This window comes from Clupea harengus, chromosome 14 (genome assembly GCF_900700415.2).
Source record: "Clupea harengus chromosome 14, Ch_v2.0.2, whole genome shotgun sequence".
Classification (NCBI taxonomy): domain Eukaryota; kingdom Metazoa; phylum Chordata; class Actinopteri; order Clupeiformes; family Clupeidae; genus Clupea; species Clupea harengus.
In genome coordinates this window covers 29,154,837-29,170,097 of record NC_045165.1, presented here as the reverse complement: position 1 = coordinate 29,170,097, position 15,261 = coordinate 29,154,837, and the positions used below count along the sequence as shown (strand labels likewise).

The window sequence follows — 15,261 nt, the reverse complement described above, 5'->3', positions numbered from 1 at the left end:
ATAGATGCACCATCGAGAGCGTCCTCTCAGGCTGCATCACTGCCTGGTATGGTAGCTGTATGGTTGTTATATGTTATTTTTTTATCTTGTATGCCGTCTACTGCGTAGATGTTGCCTGCCAAGTCACAAGAATTTGGCTGCGCTGAAGCCGTTTGGTGCATGTGGCAATGAACACTTTGACTTTGACTTGACTTGACTTGACTAACATCCCCACAGGTTTGGAATTACATTGTGCCTTTGTTGTAATTTCATAAATATGTTGACTTTGTTCCATTGTTATTATTACAAATTCACTTGAACATCCATAATGCTAAATGAAACATTTGCAATGAAAGTTCAACAACAGCAATCTATTAGTTTGGGTGACTGTGAATAATGCATTGCTTTATTTGTATCTAAAGTGTTTCTACCATCTACCATTCTACCACTCTACAAATGCTTGCACTCCCAAGTAGATGACAGTTTTAGGTAGGATTTTTTTTTTTGGTACAGCATTCTGTGAAATGAAAATGTTCAGTTTGCATGTTAGATGTCTTTCTTGTATTCAGTTTTTTTTTTTTTACAAATTACAGGCTTGTCCAGTTTGCCATGAGAAAGTTCCACGTTCAGTGCTCGTCATTCACGTTAAGATACATAAAGCGACAGGTAAGAGTGTATAGTGTGCGGTGAGTGGAACATGCATGTGTTTACCTGTGCACATGCACACCAGTCAATAAGCTAGTGCAGTGGAGTGTGGCTAGAAAAGCAAAAAGGTGTTTTTAAATATTTATCCAGCTTAGTGTGGACATGGCCTCAGTCCTGCCTACAAGTTTTCTGTCCTCTTCAGTCTTTCATATTTTGTGTTGTTTGGATATGTACACAGTAGTCGTTAATGTATGAATAGGAATTCCTGAGCCCGCTCCTTTCTTTGACAATGCAGCTACAGTACACTAAGGAAAAGTAGCTATGCTAAGCTAAATTAGCTTTGAGAAGAGAACAGAGCGCACTGCTGTTGGACGCTTGCCTGATTGGCAGTTGCCACTGGGGTAGCGCCATTTGATCAGTGATTAGTTGTTTTGATGCAGACTGAAGGGATTTGAACACGTGAGACTTGAGCCCCTGAAGCAGCCCACAAGAGCACATGTTTGGATCAGTGGATTGAGTTTTGGTCATACCCTCTGTGTATGATGGTGATGTGGCAAAAAACTGAAGGGAAGAAAGTTACATATTTGAGCTGTTCCAGTCCATTTGAGTGTTGGCTTAATAAGACACTTATTATTGGACACAAACTTAAGACTGCATTTGAGCCTTACAGAGTTGTGCTTTGCACACCTCACTCCCACTGTAAAAAACTATTGTTTGGCTGGTGCTCTTGTCTTTAAAGCATCACATCCCACCAAATCAAATGCCTAATGTTTACTACAGCTTGTCGAGTGACACAGGAAGACTTAATGCAGCTGATCTATTTTCAAGTCCAGAGGGAATGTGTGGTACTTCAGGTCTGTCTTCAGGACCGAGCACGTCAGGCCTGTCATCAGGGCCTGGTACATCATCAGGGTTCAGTCAGTCAGGTCTGTCTCAGGGCAAGATGAATGGAGTACGGAACCTACTCGTATGGTGATAATCCTTCCTCAAACACTGATGGACCCTTGAGCTGTGAGTTTTTAATCATTTGTCTTATTAGGTTAGATTTTGCCATTCTCATGAAAGCTGCAGTCAGCAATACTATTTCGTTATTATTTTGGTTTTGGTTCAGTAAGTCTGATCACATGTAAACTATATTTGACTGAAATGTTCTTTGTTGTATGTACGAGCACCTGCCTGCTTTCAGCTTTTATGTTGGTTTATTTCATTTTGGTAGAAATGCTGAGTTCTACTACTGTAATTCCGAAAAGCCTTTCTCAGCTCAGGTCTTATTACGGCATATGCAATACGTTTGTCTGTCAAAAGTACAGCTGCCAATGTTAATTCTTCATACATTGGAGGGCTGTGGTGGACTCCCAGATGGGATGCTACCTGTTCACTAAGAACTACACCGCAATGAAAAAGCATTTTCACCATAGATGTGAAGATGTACATGAACAAAATGCTTCTTTGATCTCCTTTCACAAGGCAGATGGAATACAGTGGGTTTCCCCACTGTGGTTGCGGCTAAAAGGTGTAGCCTTGTATGTCATAGTAGTGTGAAGCTCCAGCTGGACATCACCAGTAGGGTTTGTTTGTTTGGGAATCAAGGTTGAAAGGGTTTATTTATAAATGAGGTGAATGTGTTGTTACGTGCTGTCATCCGTGTTACACAAAGTGACGAATGGTTTCCATTTTGATGATGGTAAGTGACAATGCTAGAATTGTTTATCTGTGGCCCGTCGTCAATGAAGGAAATGATTTTCTCAGTGTTGAACGCTCAAGGCAAAAACTAGGTAATGCCGCGGCTCTGAGTGACAGAGACAACCTGAAATCCATGATAATAAGGTGACTGTCATGGTCCATTTCATGATTGGATGAAGGGTGGCACATGTCCGCTCTCACATTGCTCTTTTGCTGTGGTATGAATCATATGGTCAATATCCTCCATTAGTCTTTTTAGTTACTCACCGCATATCAGTATACTTGAAGTAGGAAACCTTGGGGCATGACATTCCCTGTTCTTTCTGGTTTTCAGTGTACATGAAATGAACCAAAAGAATGAAGGAATTGAGCTTGTCACTGTAATGTTTTTCTCTTTGATGGTGAAAGATCCCCTTCCATCATCAGTGTCTGTCTCAAGTTCAGTTTTAGTCTTCGTGTTTTTGGATCAGGCGACATGAAAGCATTGATATTTAAGGTCAATTATATTTTTGCTCTAAGGGGGTTTCAGGCCCTGGGCTCTGTAAAGCACCTTGAGACAATTTTATTGTTCTGGCGCTATATAAATAAAATGTAATAAAATGTAATTGAATTGAAATCAAGCAGGGGTTAACTCTGTGTTGGTATTGAATCCCCTCAGGCTGTGACGCTCCCCATAACTCCAGATGCTCACTTAAGATATTGAGCTTGGTGAGGGAGAGCATGTGCCCACAGCTTGTGCATGAGCAGTGATTGGCACTCCGTCAGACAGTCCTTCTGGCTCTGATTGATTGTTTTGATTCGGGTGCAGTGGATTTTTGCAAATGTCGTTGCGAGCACTAGGTGGAGCCAGAGAGCCGGATTCCATCACAGATGAACTGTCTCATGTACTACTACTTCAGTTGCTTTCATCTCCCAAGGCATCACCTTCTGGAATGATGCCATCATTTGAAACCTCAGTTAGGGAGAGAAACCCAACGCTCAAATGCCATACCTTGCAGAACTATGCCAGCAGTGTTGGCAGCAATCAAGTCCCTTTCTCAAGACATCCCATTTCTGTACAATGATGTACAGCAAACTGTGATGATTAAGAGTGAATTTGATAAGACTGCTGGGTTTTCTAATGTGATTGGTGTGTCCAGGAGCTCCAGTCACTGCTGCATTAAATCAATATTCTAAAACATTTTGGTGTGGTTTATGTACTAAGTGACAAAGGTTATCACAAGATCCCTGCTAACCCTACTGGCAGAGCAGAAGAGAACACCTCTAACATGGAAAGTGTCCACACATATGTTTGGGAAGTAGGCTATTCAATACGGGAAACAAGACCATGCGCAACATTTATTCATTTTATTTACGTTATGCACAGCGTTTATTCATTATTTTGATGTTATGCACAGCGTTTAATGATTTGATGTATGTTATGCACGTTTCAGGTTTTGGTGGTGGGCCAGTATGGCTAAAGGTTGCCTGGTTCCAGGTCAGTTTGATTTAGACGAAGGCTGAACACCACTAGTGCCTGGCTCTGTGGGACTGGTTCCAGGTCAGTTTGATTTAGACGAAGGCTGAACACCACTAGTGCCTGGCTCTGACATCATGAAGGAATAAAACTCTGCAACTGTGTAAAAATACTTGACTATGAAAACTACTACAACTAAATCTAGCAGTGAAAATATAATTTTATCAACTGAAATAAAAATTAAAAACACAAACACGAAATAAAAAACTACAAGGAATAATAACCAAACTAAAACGCAATAGAGTTGCAGGTCAAATCTGTTTCTTTTTTTATTTCCGCCTCGATTTGCATTGTGGTTGGTTTACCACTTTGATCTATTCAGAGAAACTGGCCTAATAAAAAGGACATAGAATGAATGAATTAAATCATATTTGATGTCATACATTCTTTCATCCTACCTTTTTCAGCTTCTATACATCAAGGCTTTCCTAATAATATCTTGAAAACTAAAACCCTAAATAAAAACTAAACAATTCCTCAAAACAAAAACAAAAGTAAATCCCTCAAAATAAACCTACTTTGGTCCTCGTGAAACTACCTAAAATTGAAATCCAAATCCAAACTGAAAGTGCTCTGCTCCATAGTCTGCGTCAGAGCAAGGCTGGGGTCTCCTCCAGTCAGCTGGGGTCTAGGGGGTCTCTGATGCCACTTTTCAGGCTGCCAAATAGAATTGGTTCAACTGGACTTGCAACGTGATTTCCAGGCAATTCAATCCAGCGAGCCTCTTATTCATAATAAGTGTCAAGCAAAAGGCCCACGAGGGGCTAACACAGCTTTACTTCAGTAGTAGACAACAGGTTATGTGCGCTTTGTTGTTTACACACAAAATACCCTGAATGAAAGACTTCAAACTTTGAAATAAAACTGTCAATTTTAATAATGGCTGCATTGCAGAGACGACAAACACTCAAACGGCTTACACCATTCTGTATTCAAATGACATGATTCATCAAAGTCAGCATTATGTTGTCTTCTATAAGGCTCTGAAACAAGACATTTGAAATTCATAGAAGCATACAAGATTCTACTAAAAAACACTAACAAGAAAACGACATATAACTACTACTCTCAAAGCTGCAATTTCTTCCCAATTAGCTCTGTTTTAAGTTTTCAAACAAATACAATTAAATTCAGACACATTGTGTGTGTGTGTGTGCGCTCGATCCACCGAGGGTTCCATCAGGCTCATAACTCCTTATAGCCCTCTGTTGAAATAGGTTTTACATTTCTGACCTGTCTTTTGTTGTTAGCATGCTTCAACTTTTGTATGTATTGGCTTAGCATGTCCATAAAAAGCTAAACTATAAAAGTAATGGGAAATGTGATGTGAATTGTGCCCAAAACCACAACTGGTCTCACAGTAAGACAGTAAGAGGTATAGTACCTGAATTGTTAGTGTAATGGATGCTTTTGCTTAATCTTCAGATCTTTTGTACCGTTATACAGTGGAATGGAAAACCATTTCTGAAAACAGATCAACTCTGGAGTACGGCAAATACTTCATTTTATACAATATACACAATTTGGTGAAATAATGATTTGACCTAACACAGACTGAAAAGTGTAACTAAGTAGTATATTGCACCTATACAACCACAAATGATGTCAAAATGACATACTGGATCCGACTGTTGGTTCAACATAGACTCAGAGATCGAGCTGGGCAGCAACCTAATTACATTCAATGAATATGAAACTTTGGCAATTTGTTTTAGCCATCAATCTAAAAAAACAAAATGCCAAGAGAGAGGTACCAGGTCAGCTAGTTCATTACAGCGACCCTTCATTATGAAATGTTCCAAACTTGAGTGTAATTATACTCAGATGCCATTTTAGCAACTCATTCTGCATCCCTAAAATACACAAAAAGACTTAATCAAGCCTCAAGTCCTACAATATTACTATAATAATAATAATAATAATAATGACAGAGGGACACTTTTAATAATGCAGGGTCAAATTTGAAAGAAGACTCTGAAACACACACTCGCTCCGGAGTAGTTCCCATTAAAGACAGTAGGACACAGTAAAAGAACACACACTTTAAAACACACACTCGCTCCGGAGTAGTTCACATTAAAGACAGTAGGACACAGTAAAAGCAAAGGCACAACAGAGAATTATTGTGAACTGTGTGGAAGAAGCTGAACGTTCAACATGAAGCGAGGCACTTAAATCTACAAACAAGACAACGAGCCTTATAAAATCACAGGGCACACTGGTAAACTCAAAAGCCATGATTAAGACTGTTTTGGTTTTGTTTGTTTTGGAGTTTTAGGAAGAGCCATAATTGAAAAAAATCATCTTTGATTCACAACTACAGTACTGCACAACAGTTTTAGGCATTTAAATTGTTTCACAAGATTATTTTCTTGTTATTATTTTCTATCCTTATTAGCATGTGTTAATAGAAAATATCATATTTGATCATTTTCAAACACTCTTTTTGAAAATAGTGAAGTATTCCAGTGAGACATTTATATGCCATTAAAGAAAGAAAGTAACAGTAACAGACCCCATTGCGTTTTGAAAGCCTAAGGCTATCAGCTCAGCACTGACAGACACCAGTGTAACTTGGGAATCCATGAAGAGACAGAAAGAATCAAGACCGTATAAATCCACTGAAGAGCTGTGGAAGGTTCTCCCAAATGCTTGAAACAACCTACTTGCCAAGTACCTTAATTAAAAAAAATTAAAAAAACCTACAAGTGTAACTATAGGCAATTTGATGCTGTTTTGAAGACAAAAGAAGGTTGCACTATATATTGATTTGATTTTGTTTGTTTTACTACACATTGTATGTTGTAATTTGATAAGTAAACAATATTCATGTCGTTGTGTCACTATCGCATGTAATTCAGGTAGTTTTGAAAGCACCCTCACATTACACTATTTTGTTCTCAAATGCCTAAAACCTTTGCATGGTACTGTAGAACGCAAGTGGGGAGGAGATGTGGGTCTAGAAGACTGCATGATGGAAGGAGACTGGAAGGCTCAATGGCTCACTTCCCCACAGATTTTTTGATTGGTTCTAGGTTGTCCTCTTGAGCACATGAACAAAATAGCATGGTGTTTGGGCCTGGTTAGGTGTGTAGGCTTTGAAGTCACCGTAGACAGTATGCTCACACTTTCCAGCAAAGGCACCCTTGAGTAGTTCCTTGAAGCTTTCCACACGGTGAGGGTAGTAGGACAGACGGAACTTACTAGAAACGGAAAAAAAATAGACAAACAAATAATAATTTAAAAAAGAAACCCACAACCGCTGCTCCCAAAATAAACAAACAATGTCAGGATAATTCAATTTCACAAACATGTTAGGTGGCAGGGGAACAGGTCCTCCAGCTGCACTTTGCAACTGTGTCATAATCACGACTTTGTTTGAAACCAATAAATAGCATACATTGGGCAGCATAATTATGTATTACAAACTTGAATGTGAAAAAAGAACCCTCCCCCATCCATCAGAAAAAAGAAAAAAATGCAAAGCACAGCTTTAAATCCTACCAAATGATTACAATGTCTATTATCAAACTGGATTGACTTGGTAGACATTATAATGACCGTATCCTATTTAGAATTGATGGCTATGCATCATCACTATGCATTCTAATAAATCCAAAGCCTTTGGTTGGTATGGCAGTACCTTGTCTCCTCATCCTCTCCGTCCCGGAGCGACAGAGTGTAATCCAGGGTGATCATGTGGGGTTTGTTGTCCACCCACAGCACAGAGGTGGCGATGTCCTGCTTCAGGTCACTCTGAAAGACATCACTCCGTTGAAATCAAAGAAAATCGCTTCACTCACAGCTGAACTCCATTATTTTGGAATTGAATGCTGGGAAATATTCTTTAAATATTGTCTTGTTTCATCCTGAAGGGATTTATATTTTCTAAAATGATCGCCGGACTATACATTATCCCGCTTATTATACGGTTACTTGCCAAAACAATAGAAGACATTCCTTCAAAATACCCCTTTTTTAATGATTTCCGCTAAGAAAATAGTTCTTCACGCAAATAGAACTTTCAAATTTCAGGTGTTGCACCCTTGCAGGTGTTGTCATATGATGGATGTCCACTGCGTGTCGGGGTCCTGTTCATCCCGTCGGGATTTATTTTCCTATACTGACTGGCGGACTATACATTATCCCTTACATAATGACTGCGGAAAATGATTAAAGACTGCTGCCATTGGCAACGGGTTTTGTAGTTCTTATTCATAGCATTCCGCAAGTAAGATTCTGCAGTCTGGTCACTTATCATAACAGAAATTCTTTGTAATTTGAAGTCAATACGCTGCTACGCAACACCTGCAACTTTAAAAAGTAGGACTATTTTTCTCAGTGAAACTTTCCCATTAAACCGACAATAAAGTCATTAAAAATAAATAATTTGAGAAATGTCTTCTATCGTTTTGGCAACTGGCATTCTACTTGTAAGTGTCTAATAAGGTATCCAGGGAGAGACGGAGACAGAGTAACACACCATTACTCTGTCTCATGTCTAATTTGGGTTCTTGATCATGGACAATATGTGGAGTGTGTTTGGGCTGGAGGAGGTTCATGGTTTTAGTGGAGCAGTTGTTCTTTTGTACTTTACTGAAATTGAGGGATTAAGCACAAATGTACTTAAAGCAGCAATAAGGAGTTCTGTTCCAGAACTAGCAAGCTAACTACCTAAAAGGCATGCGGAAAACCTTGCCAACACCACCAACAGCCCAGTTGACACTGACACTACTTGTTGACACTAACTGGTATCTTTTGTCAGTATAGCTGGCAATGTCATGCTGTGAAAGCTTTTCTTCCATTTTTGCAAGGTGTTCCAGCCAGGAAACACAGAACTACACTGTGCATATCCTGGATGGCTGGTGGGAAAGACACAGGTGTTTATCTGTCCTGCATATGACCATATGCTATCAAAATTAATATGAGGATGGTACCAAAACTAGTTGCCTATAAAACCATACCATAAAGCCAAATTGTTGCATAGTATTACTTTAAATAATGTTTTGTGATACTTCTACTTCTAGTGGAGTAATACTTGATAAAGATATTCTGCCACCTCTTACTTGTGAACCAACTAAGTCTTAGAAGCTGATTAAATATGGATTATGGTAAGTGTATCTGGAGAACATGCCAATAGTAATTCCATACCTGATAGTATATATTCTTTCCCTGAGGTGCCTTGCCAGTCTCTAGAATGTAGTCATAGTTCCGGTGGTCAATGATCAAGATGCCCCCCGGCTTCACCATACTGGCGATGTTGTGAAGGGCCAGCTTTTGATCGCTCTGATCCCCTACAAGTAAACAAGTTACAGCCTCACATGCAAATACAATACACATTCAATTTGAGTCACCACAATATGTGCATACATTCATGCAGCACCTGCACTAATAGTTTTAGTTCATCTCATAGTAAATAGGGACAAAGAAAACATTGACGCTATTCATCATTTCCACATAACAAAGAAATAATTAACATCGAGGTAGTTTGGGAAAACAGCAACTTGGGGAGTAAATGTCACCATGGACTAGTTACTTTAGCTACTAGTGGGAATGTTGTGTCATTTAGCTACTAGTGGGAATGTTGTGTCATTTAGCTACTAGTGGGAATGTTGTGTGTTCATTTAGCTACTAGTGGGAATGTTGTGTCATTTAGCTACTAGTGGGAATGTTGTGTCATTTAGCTACTAGTGGGAATGTTGTGTCATTTAGCTACTAGTGGGAATGTTGTGTGTTCATTTAGCTACTAGTGGGAATGTTGTGTCATTTAGCTACTAGTGGGAATGTTGTGTCATTTAGCTACTAGTGGGAATGTTGTGTCATTTAGCTACTAGTGGGAATGTTGTGTCATTTAGCTACTAGTGGGAATGTTGTGTGTTCATTTAGCTACTAGTGGGAATGTGGAATGTTGTGTCATTTAGCTACTAGTGGGAATGTTGTGTGTCATTTAGCTACTAGTGGGAATGTTGTGTCATTTAGCTACTAGTGGGAATGTTGTGTCATTTAGCTACTAGTGGGAATGATGTGTGTCATTTAGCTACTAGTGGGAATGTTGTGTCATTTAGCTACTAGTGGGAATGTTGTGTGTCATTTAGCTACTAGTGGGAATGTTGTGTGTCATTTAGCTACTAGTGGGAATGTTGTGTGTCATTTAGCTACCAGTGGGAATGTTGTGTGTCATTTAGCTACCAGTGGGAATGTTGTGTGTCATTTAGCTACTAGTGGGAATGTTGTGTGTTCATTTAGCTACTAGTGGGAATGTTGTGTCATTTAGCTACTAGTGGGAATGTTGTGTCATTTAGCTACTAGTGGGAATGTTGTGTCATTTAGCTACTAGTGGGAATGTTGTGTCATTTAGCTACTAGTGGGAATGTTGTGTGTTCATTTAGCTACTAGTGGGAATGTTGTGTGTCATTTAGCTACCAGTGGGAATGTTGTGTGTCATTTAGCTACCAGTGGGAATGTTGTGTGTCATTTAGCTACTAGTGGGAATGTTGTGTCATTTAGCTACTAGTGGGAATGTTGTGTCATTTAGCTACTAGTGGGAATGTTGTGTCATTTAGCTACTAGTGGGAATGTTGTGTCATTTAGCTACTAGTGGGAATGTTGTGTGTTCATTTAGCTACTAGTGGGAATGTTGTGTCATTTAGCTACTAGTGGGAATGTTGTGTCATTTAGCTACTAGTGGGAATGTTGTGTGTCATTTAGCTACTAGTGGGAATGTTGTGTCATTTAGCTACTAGTGGGAATGTTGTGTCATTTAGCTACTAGTGGGAATGATGTGTGTCATTTAGCTACTAGTGGGAATGTTGTGTCATTTAGCTACTAGTGGGAATGTTGTGTGTCATTTAGCTACTAGTGGGAATGTTGTGTGTCATTTAGCTACTAGTGGGAATGTTGTGTGTCATTTAGCTACCAGTGGGAATGTTGTGTGTCATTTAGCTACCAGTGGGAATGTTGTGTGTCATTTAGCTACCAGTGGGAATGTTGTGTCATTTAGCTACCAACAAAAACATACATTCAAAATGTATTAAAAAACACCAACATATTTTAGCTTGAAATCCCCTTTTGAGTACCCATCTGCATCCATCAAAAACCTGTGCATGTAAACTATGTATGGACGTTTGGACTTCTATCTCTGAATCCTCCACCCTCTCATAGTTACCTTTAAAATCTGGCAAATGAGCAAAAGAGTTGCCCAAGCAGATGACGGCATCGAACCCATCGCCTGGCTTCTGCACATCCTCCTTCAAAGTGAGCCAGTTGGCCTCCTCAATCACTGTGACAAGATCAATAACATGACATTTAGTCATTTAGCAGACGCTTTTATCCAAAGCGACTTACATATGTGCGACTTACAATGTATACACATTTTACATTTACACTGATGGCACACTGCACATCAGGAGCAATTAGGGGTTCAGTGTTTTGCTCAAGGACGCTTCGACAGGGAATCGAACTAGCAACCTTCTGATTACTAAACGACTTCTCTACCTACTGTACCACTGAAAGTGTTTCACACCAAACCCAGAGCTAATACTGCCACTTCCATTGTTTATATGTGTGTAGAAATGCCTTACCCCACTGGTCAAAAGCTTTCTCCTTTCTTCTCTCCCACCTCTCTTTCAGGGCATATTTCAGCATTTTGTCACTGGCGTCCACACTCACCACCTTATATTCCTCCTCCACCAGCATGATGGAGTCCACTCTGTAGACAGAACAAGCAGAAAGACAAGCTAATACTTCACTAGAAAAATTGTCAAAGAAATAAACTGCTGGGAAAAGACCTTGGTAGTTCCAGGGAACATTTGCATGGAAAAAAATGGGAGTGTCATGTGAGATTGTACAAACCTTACTGTTATACAAGTTGCAATCTCTAATGTCCTGAAGCATACTCAATAACAACAGTAAGCTTGAAAAGCAGTTAACTCGTTCAAGTGGATTCTTTCTTAACTGAGGATGGGTGGGACGGTCATCTGTGCTGATTCAACATTTTCTGAAGCAGGCATACACTGAACAGCTGCACCATATAGCTGTCCAACAGCAGCCCGTGAGGTTATTATTAGCAAAGGGTAAGCATGTCTGCTTCATAACACGCCCACTCATTTTCAAACCTGTAGTTTGTCACTAAGTTAATGTTGGAAGTCATTCATCCAATCCTTGTTGATATTTTAAAGCAAGGGGCTCCCTGTTGATTTCAGGGTTCACTATGTGCACCCTTGTCTAAATGTAAGGGGTAAGATGGCAGTGGTACAGGGTTGGTGGGAAGGCCTGGGCTGGGACAACGGAAAAACTCCATTATTTTGGGACGGAATGCTGAAAAATATTCTTTATTTTCACAGCCCAATATTGACCGGTAAGGCTTGGAGCTTGGTGCTAGCCGTTATCTGGCTAGTAAATCTGCTAGCCAACACTACACAACCATCAATTGCCCACACGAATTATATTACCATTATCAACAAACCAAGGTATTATCGACCTCTCCGTCTGCAAAACCTACTCTACTTTCTTTAGAGTAGAGTGGACACGCAAAAGTGGGTCGCGGGATGTCTGTGTTCCTTCAGAACTTTAATAACTTTTGGAGAAAATAGATGAACAGTAACTATTATTTAGAATGGGGAATGGCTGAGTCTTTATGGTTCTCATGCCTCAAGAGTCACACAGGTCCCAGCTCTTTCTGTAAGGGCATCTCTTAGACCCTTCAATGCCGGAGGGATTACAGATGGCAAAGAACTCCAGGAGGGAGATTACTGCAACAATTATACAAACACGTGTGCTTTACTAATGTAACGGGTCTTGCCTGATGGACCTATGGACTTAAGGGTCACAACTTTGCATGTAGTAAAAAAAACAAAAACAAAATAAAACCCACTGTTCCACAATGCAGTTGAGATCATCTTTTTTTTTTACCATAACAAGTCATGATGACCTACAGTTAAGGAACAGGCTAGTTTTGCAGATGACTAGCAATAAAACACAAACCACACACCTCCGGTTCATTAATCCACACATGAACACAGGTGATCCAGTTTAACCGTCATCATATAGCCAAGGCTATTTCACTGTTCTCTATTTCCACATTAACTCTTCTTATTGTTGCTTCCAGCGGTTAATCCACAAATGAATACCGGTGATACAGTTAACGGTCATGTATATTTAACTGTGCTCCAATTCAGCACATTACTTTCCAGCAGTGTAGATGGTATTTTCCTCAGCAGCGACCAACTGTCGTTTAGAACACTGCAGTGAGTCAAACATGCACCAAGCACGAGCATAAAAGGTTTTTGCCACAATGACCAATCCGTCAAGTATACCTGCTGCTTTGGCCTACTAGCTGTCTACAGGGTGAGCTAGATGAATCTATGTGCTAGAATTCATAATTCTGTTAGCGTTTAGCCAACTACTGTAGTCATATTGCTAGGTGATGTATTTTCTTTTAATTTGCAGTTAGCATGTGACTGATTTGCTGTTATATGCAGTTTTGCGGGTGGTAATGAAATCAACATGTTTGTATAACGAGCAAATTTGATGAAGAATATAAAGTGAAGTTGTAAAGGTGACACAAAATGTCTCCAGATAACTTGAACAATGTTATGTCAGACTTAGGCTAATGTGCTATGAATGTAGGATAAAAGTAGGCCCTATGTTTATGTTTATATTTGTATGTTTATTTTATAGTTTCAACTGTACATTTTGAGTCACAACTTCTTGTTTTGAAATTGTGGGTCCCAAGGCCAGACCAGACCGGTTGGGAAACACTGATTTAGAGCCACACATGATGGCTGCGTTTACATGTCCAGAGGTCGGTCGGAATGTTTACGTCTCTGAAATCAATGCGACCAAAGAATGCCGAACAAATAGGCCCATAGCCTGCTCTGCCCGACCCGACTAGCACCCAGCTTTTGAAGTGATTTTTTTTGTCTGGTTAACGTTACACTAGGCTGGAACAAGCAAGCTCGTTGAGGGAAAACTCAATCGCGCCGACTGCACTAAGTCTGCTGAGCCCCTATGTATTCTATTCCTTCCCTATATTTTAATCCATCTTTCAAACAAATGATGGTGAGCCGAAAGCTCACAGCTAATGCCAGGCCACCAAGCAAAGCCCATCATTATTATACATCAAGTGAAAGAACGGAACGTTTACCAAGCGGGTGCATATGCGTCACTTACCATCATGTACGGTCACTTTTAGGGAATCTGAGTGTTCCCGTTTTCACGAACTGCTGTGAAGCGAAGATGAATGTTGCCGGTAGCCTTGCGTGGCCGTTAAATCCAGGTATCCATCATTTTACTATATTCGTTATAACGTTAACTAAAACGTTAACGACATAATGTTACAACAGCGTTCAGTTAATAGAGTTAATGCCATATAGCCGTAACAAAAAACATTATCGCTAGCTACTTAAAGATAATGAGGACGTCACAAGTTTCCGTTCACGTTAAGTTAGTTTTCGCTAACCTGCTTCAGGAGACAGTAAATGCACAGCAATTAGTAAATAATGGCGTTAACGTTAGCTAACAGGCTAAAATTAGCTGGGTTTGAATCGTGGACAACTATCACAAAAATAATGCTGTAGTTGGGTCACAGAAGGAACGTTACAACATATTCATATGTTAAAACGTTAATTAGTGATAAAGGTTTAGATTCCTGTGGTTTGCCATTCGTTTGATGAATAAAACGACTTGCAGTCGTTCAACACGACAGGTAAAACCTAGCAAAGCGTTACTTAAAACCTAGCTCTACGTAAGGTAGGATAGGTTGTATCTTTAACATATGGTTCGGGTTACAAACGTGTCAATGAATTGATGCCATACCCCGTGCCACAAGCAACATCCAGGACCTTTTGACAGCCATGCTTTTTCAGCAAAGACAGGACCCAACTTCTGTACTCTTCCGTTCTCCTTCTCGTATCCCCAATATAGAGCTGCCACACTTTCGCAGCTTTTCCATCGGCGTACTGGTCTGGAAGACCGACTGCAGCCACCCCGAGTGAACGCGTACGATAAACACTGTCGACCATTCTGTTATCACGTGGAAAACAGATGCTAGACTGAGAATTGTGTCTAAATTTTCTACTTCAATTCTGTAGCTGAAGCACTCTCTCCTCACGTTCCAACCCCGTGTTACAATATATACCTTTGCAATGCCAAAGATGGTTATCAGGCTTTCCGGACAAAAACTTTACACCAATCAAAGGTTAGATCGAACTCACGCCTATGGCTTCATTGGTCATCAAGTAAGCTGACGTTTATCGCCTTGGCCGCTAGGAACCTCGACATACAGTTGGTCCACCCTCCACCTGTTTTTCAATACAACGTGGAAAAGCATTTCAACTGAGCATTGTGAAAGGTGGCCAATAAATAGTCTAGCTTTGTGTCTACATGTTTCTTCCTCTTCAATGCTATTAACACTTAATAAGCCATTTTTTTTAAGGAAT

The 15,261-nt window shown here is 40.0% G+C and overlaps 1 protein-coding gene across 1 annotated transcript; it reads right to left on the bottom strand.

Moving 5' to 3' along the window:
• Window positions 1–4,675: 4,675 nt before the first annotated feature.
• gnmt (glycine N-methyltransferase) lies at window positions 4,676–14,968 on the bottom strand. Its single transcript, XM_012814281.3, has 6 exons — window positions 14,639–14,968; window positions 11,404–11,531; window positions 10,989–11,102; window positions 8,975–9,117; window positions 7,467–7,579; window positions 4,676–7,026 (listed from the first exon to the last, which is right to left on the bottom strand). Exons 1-6 carry the CDS (start codon window positions 14,842–14,844, stop codon window positions 6,855–6,857), a joined length of 876 nt encoding a protein of 291 aa, XP_012669735.1. The 5' UTR covers window positions 14,845–14,968; the 3' UTR covers window positions 4,676–6,854.
• Window positions 14,969–15,261: the final 293 nt, after the last annotated feature.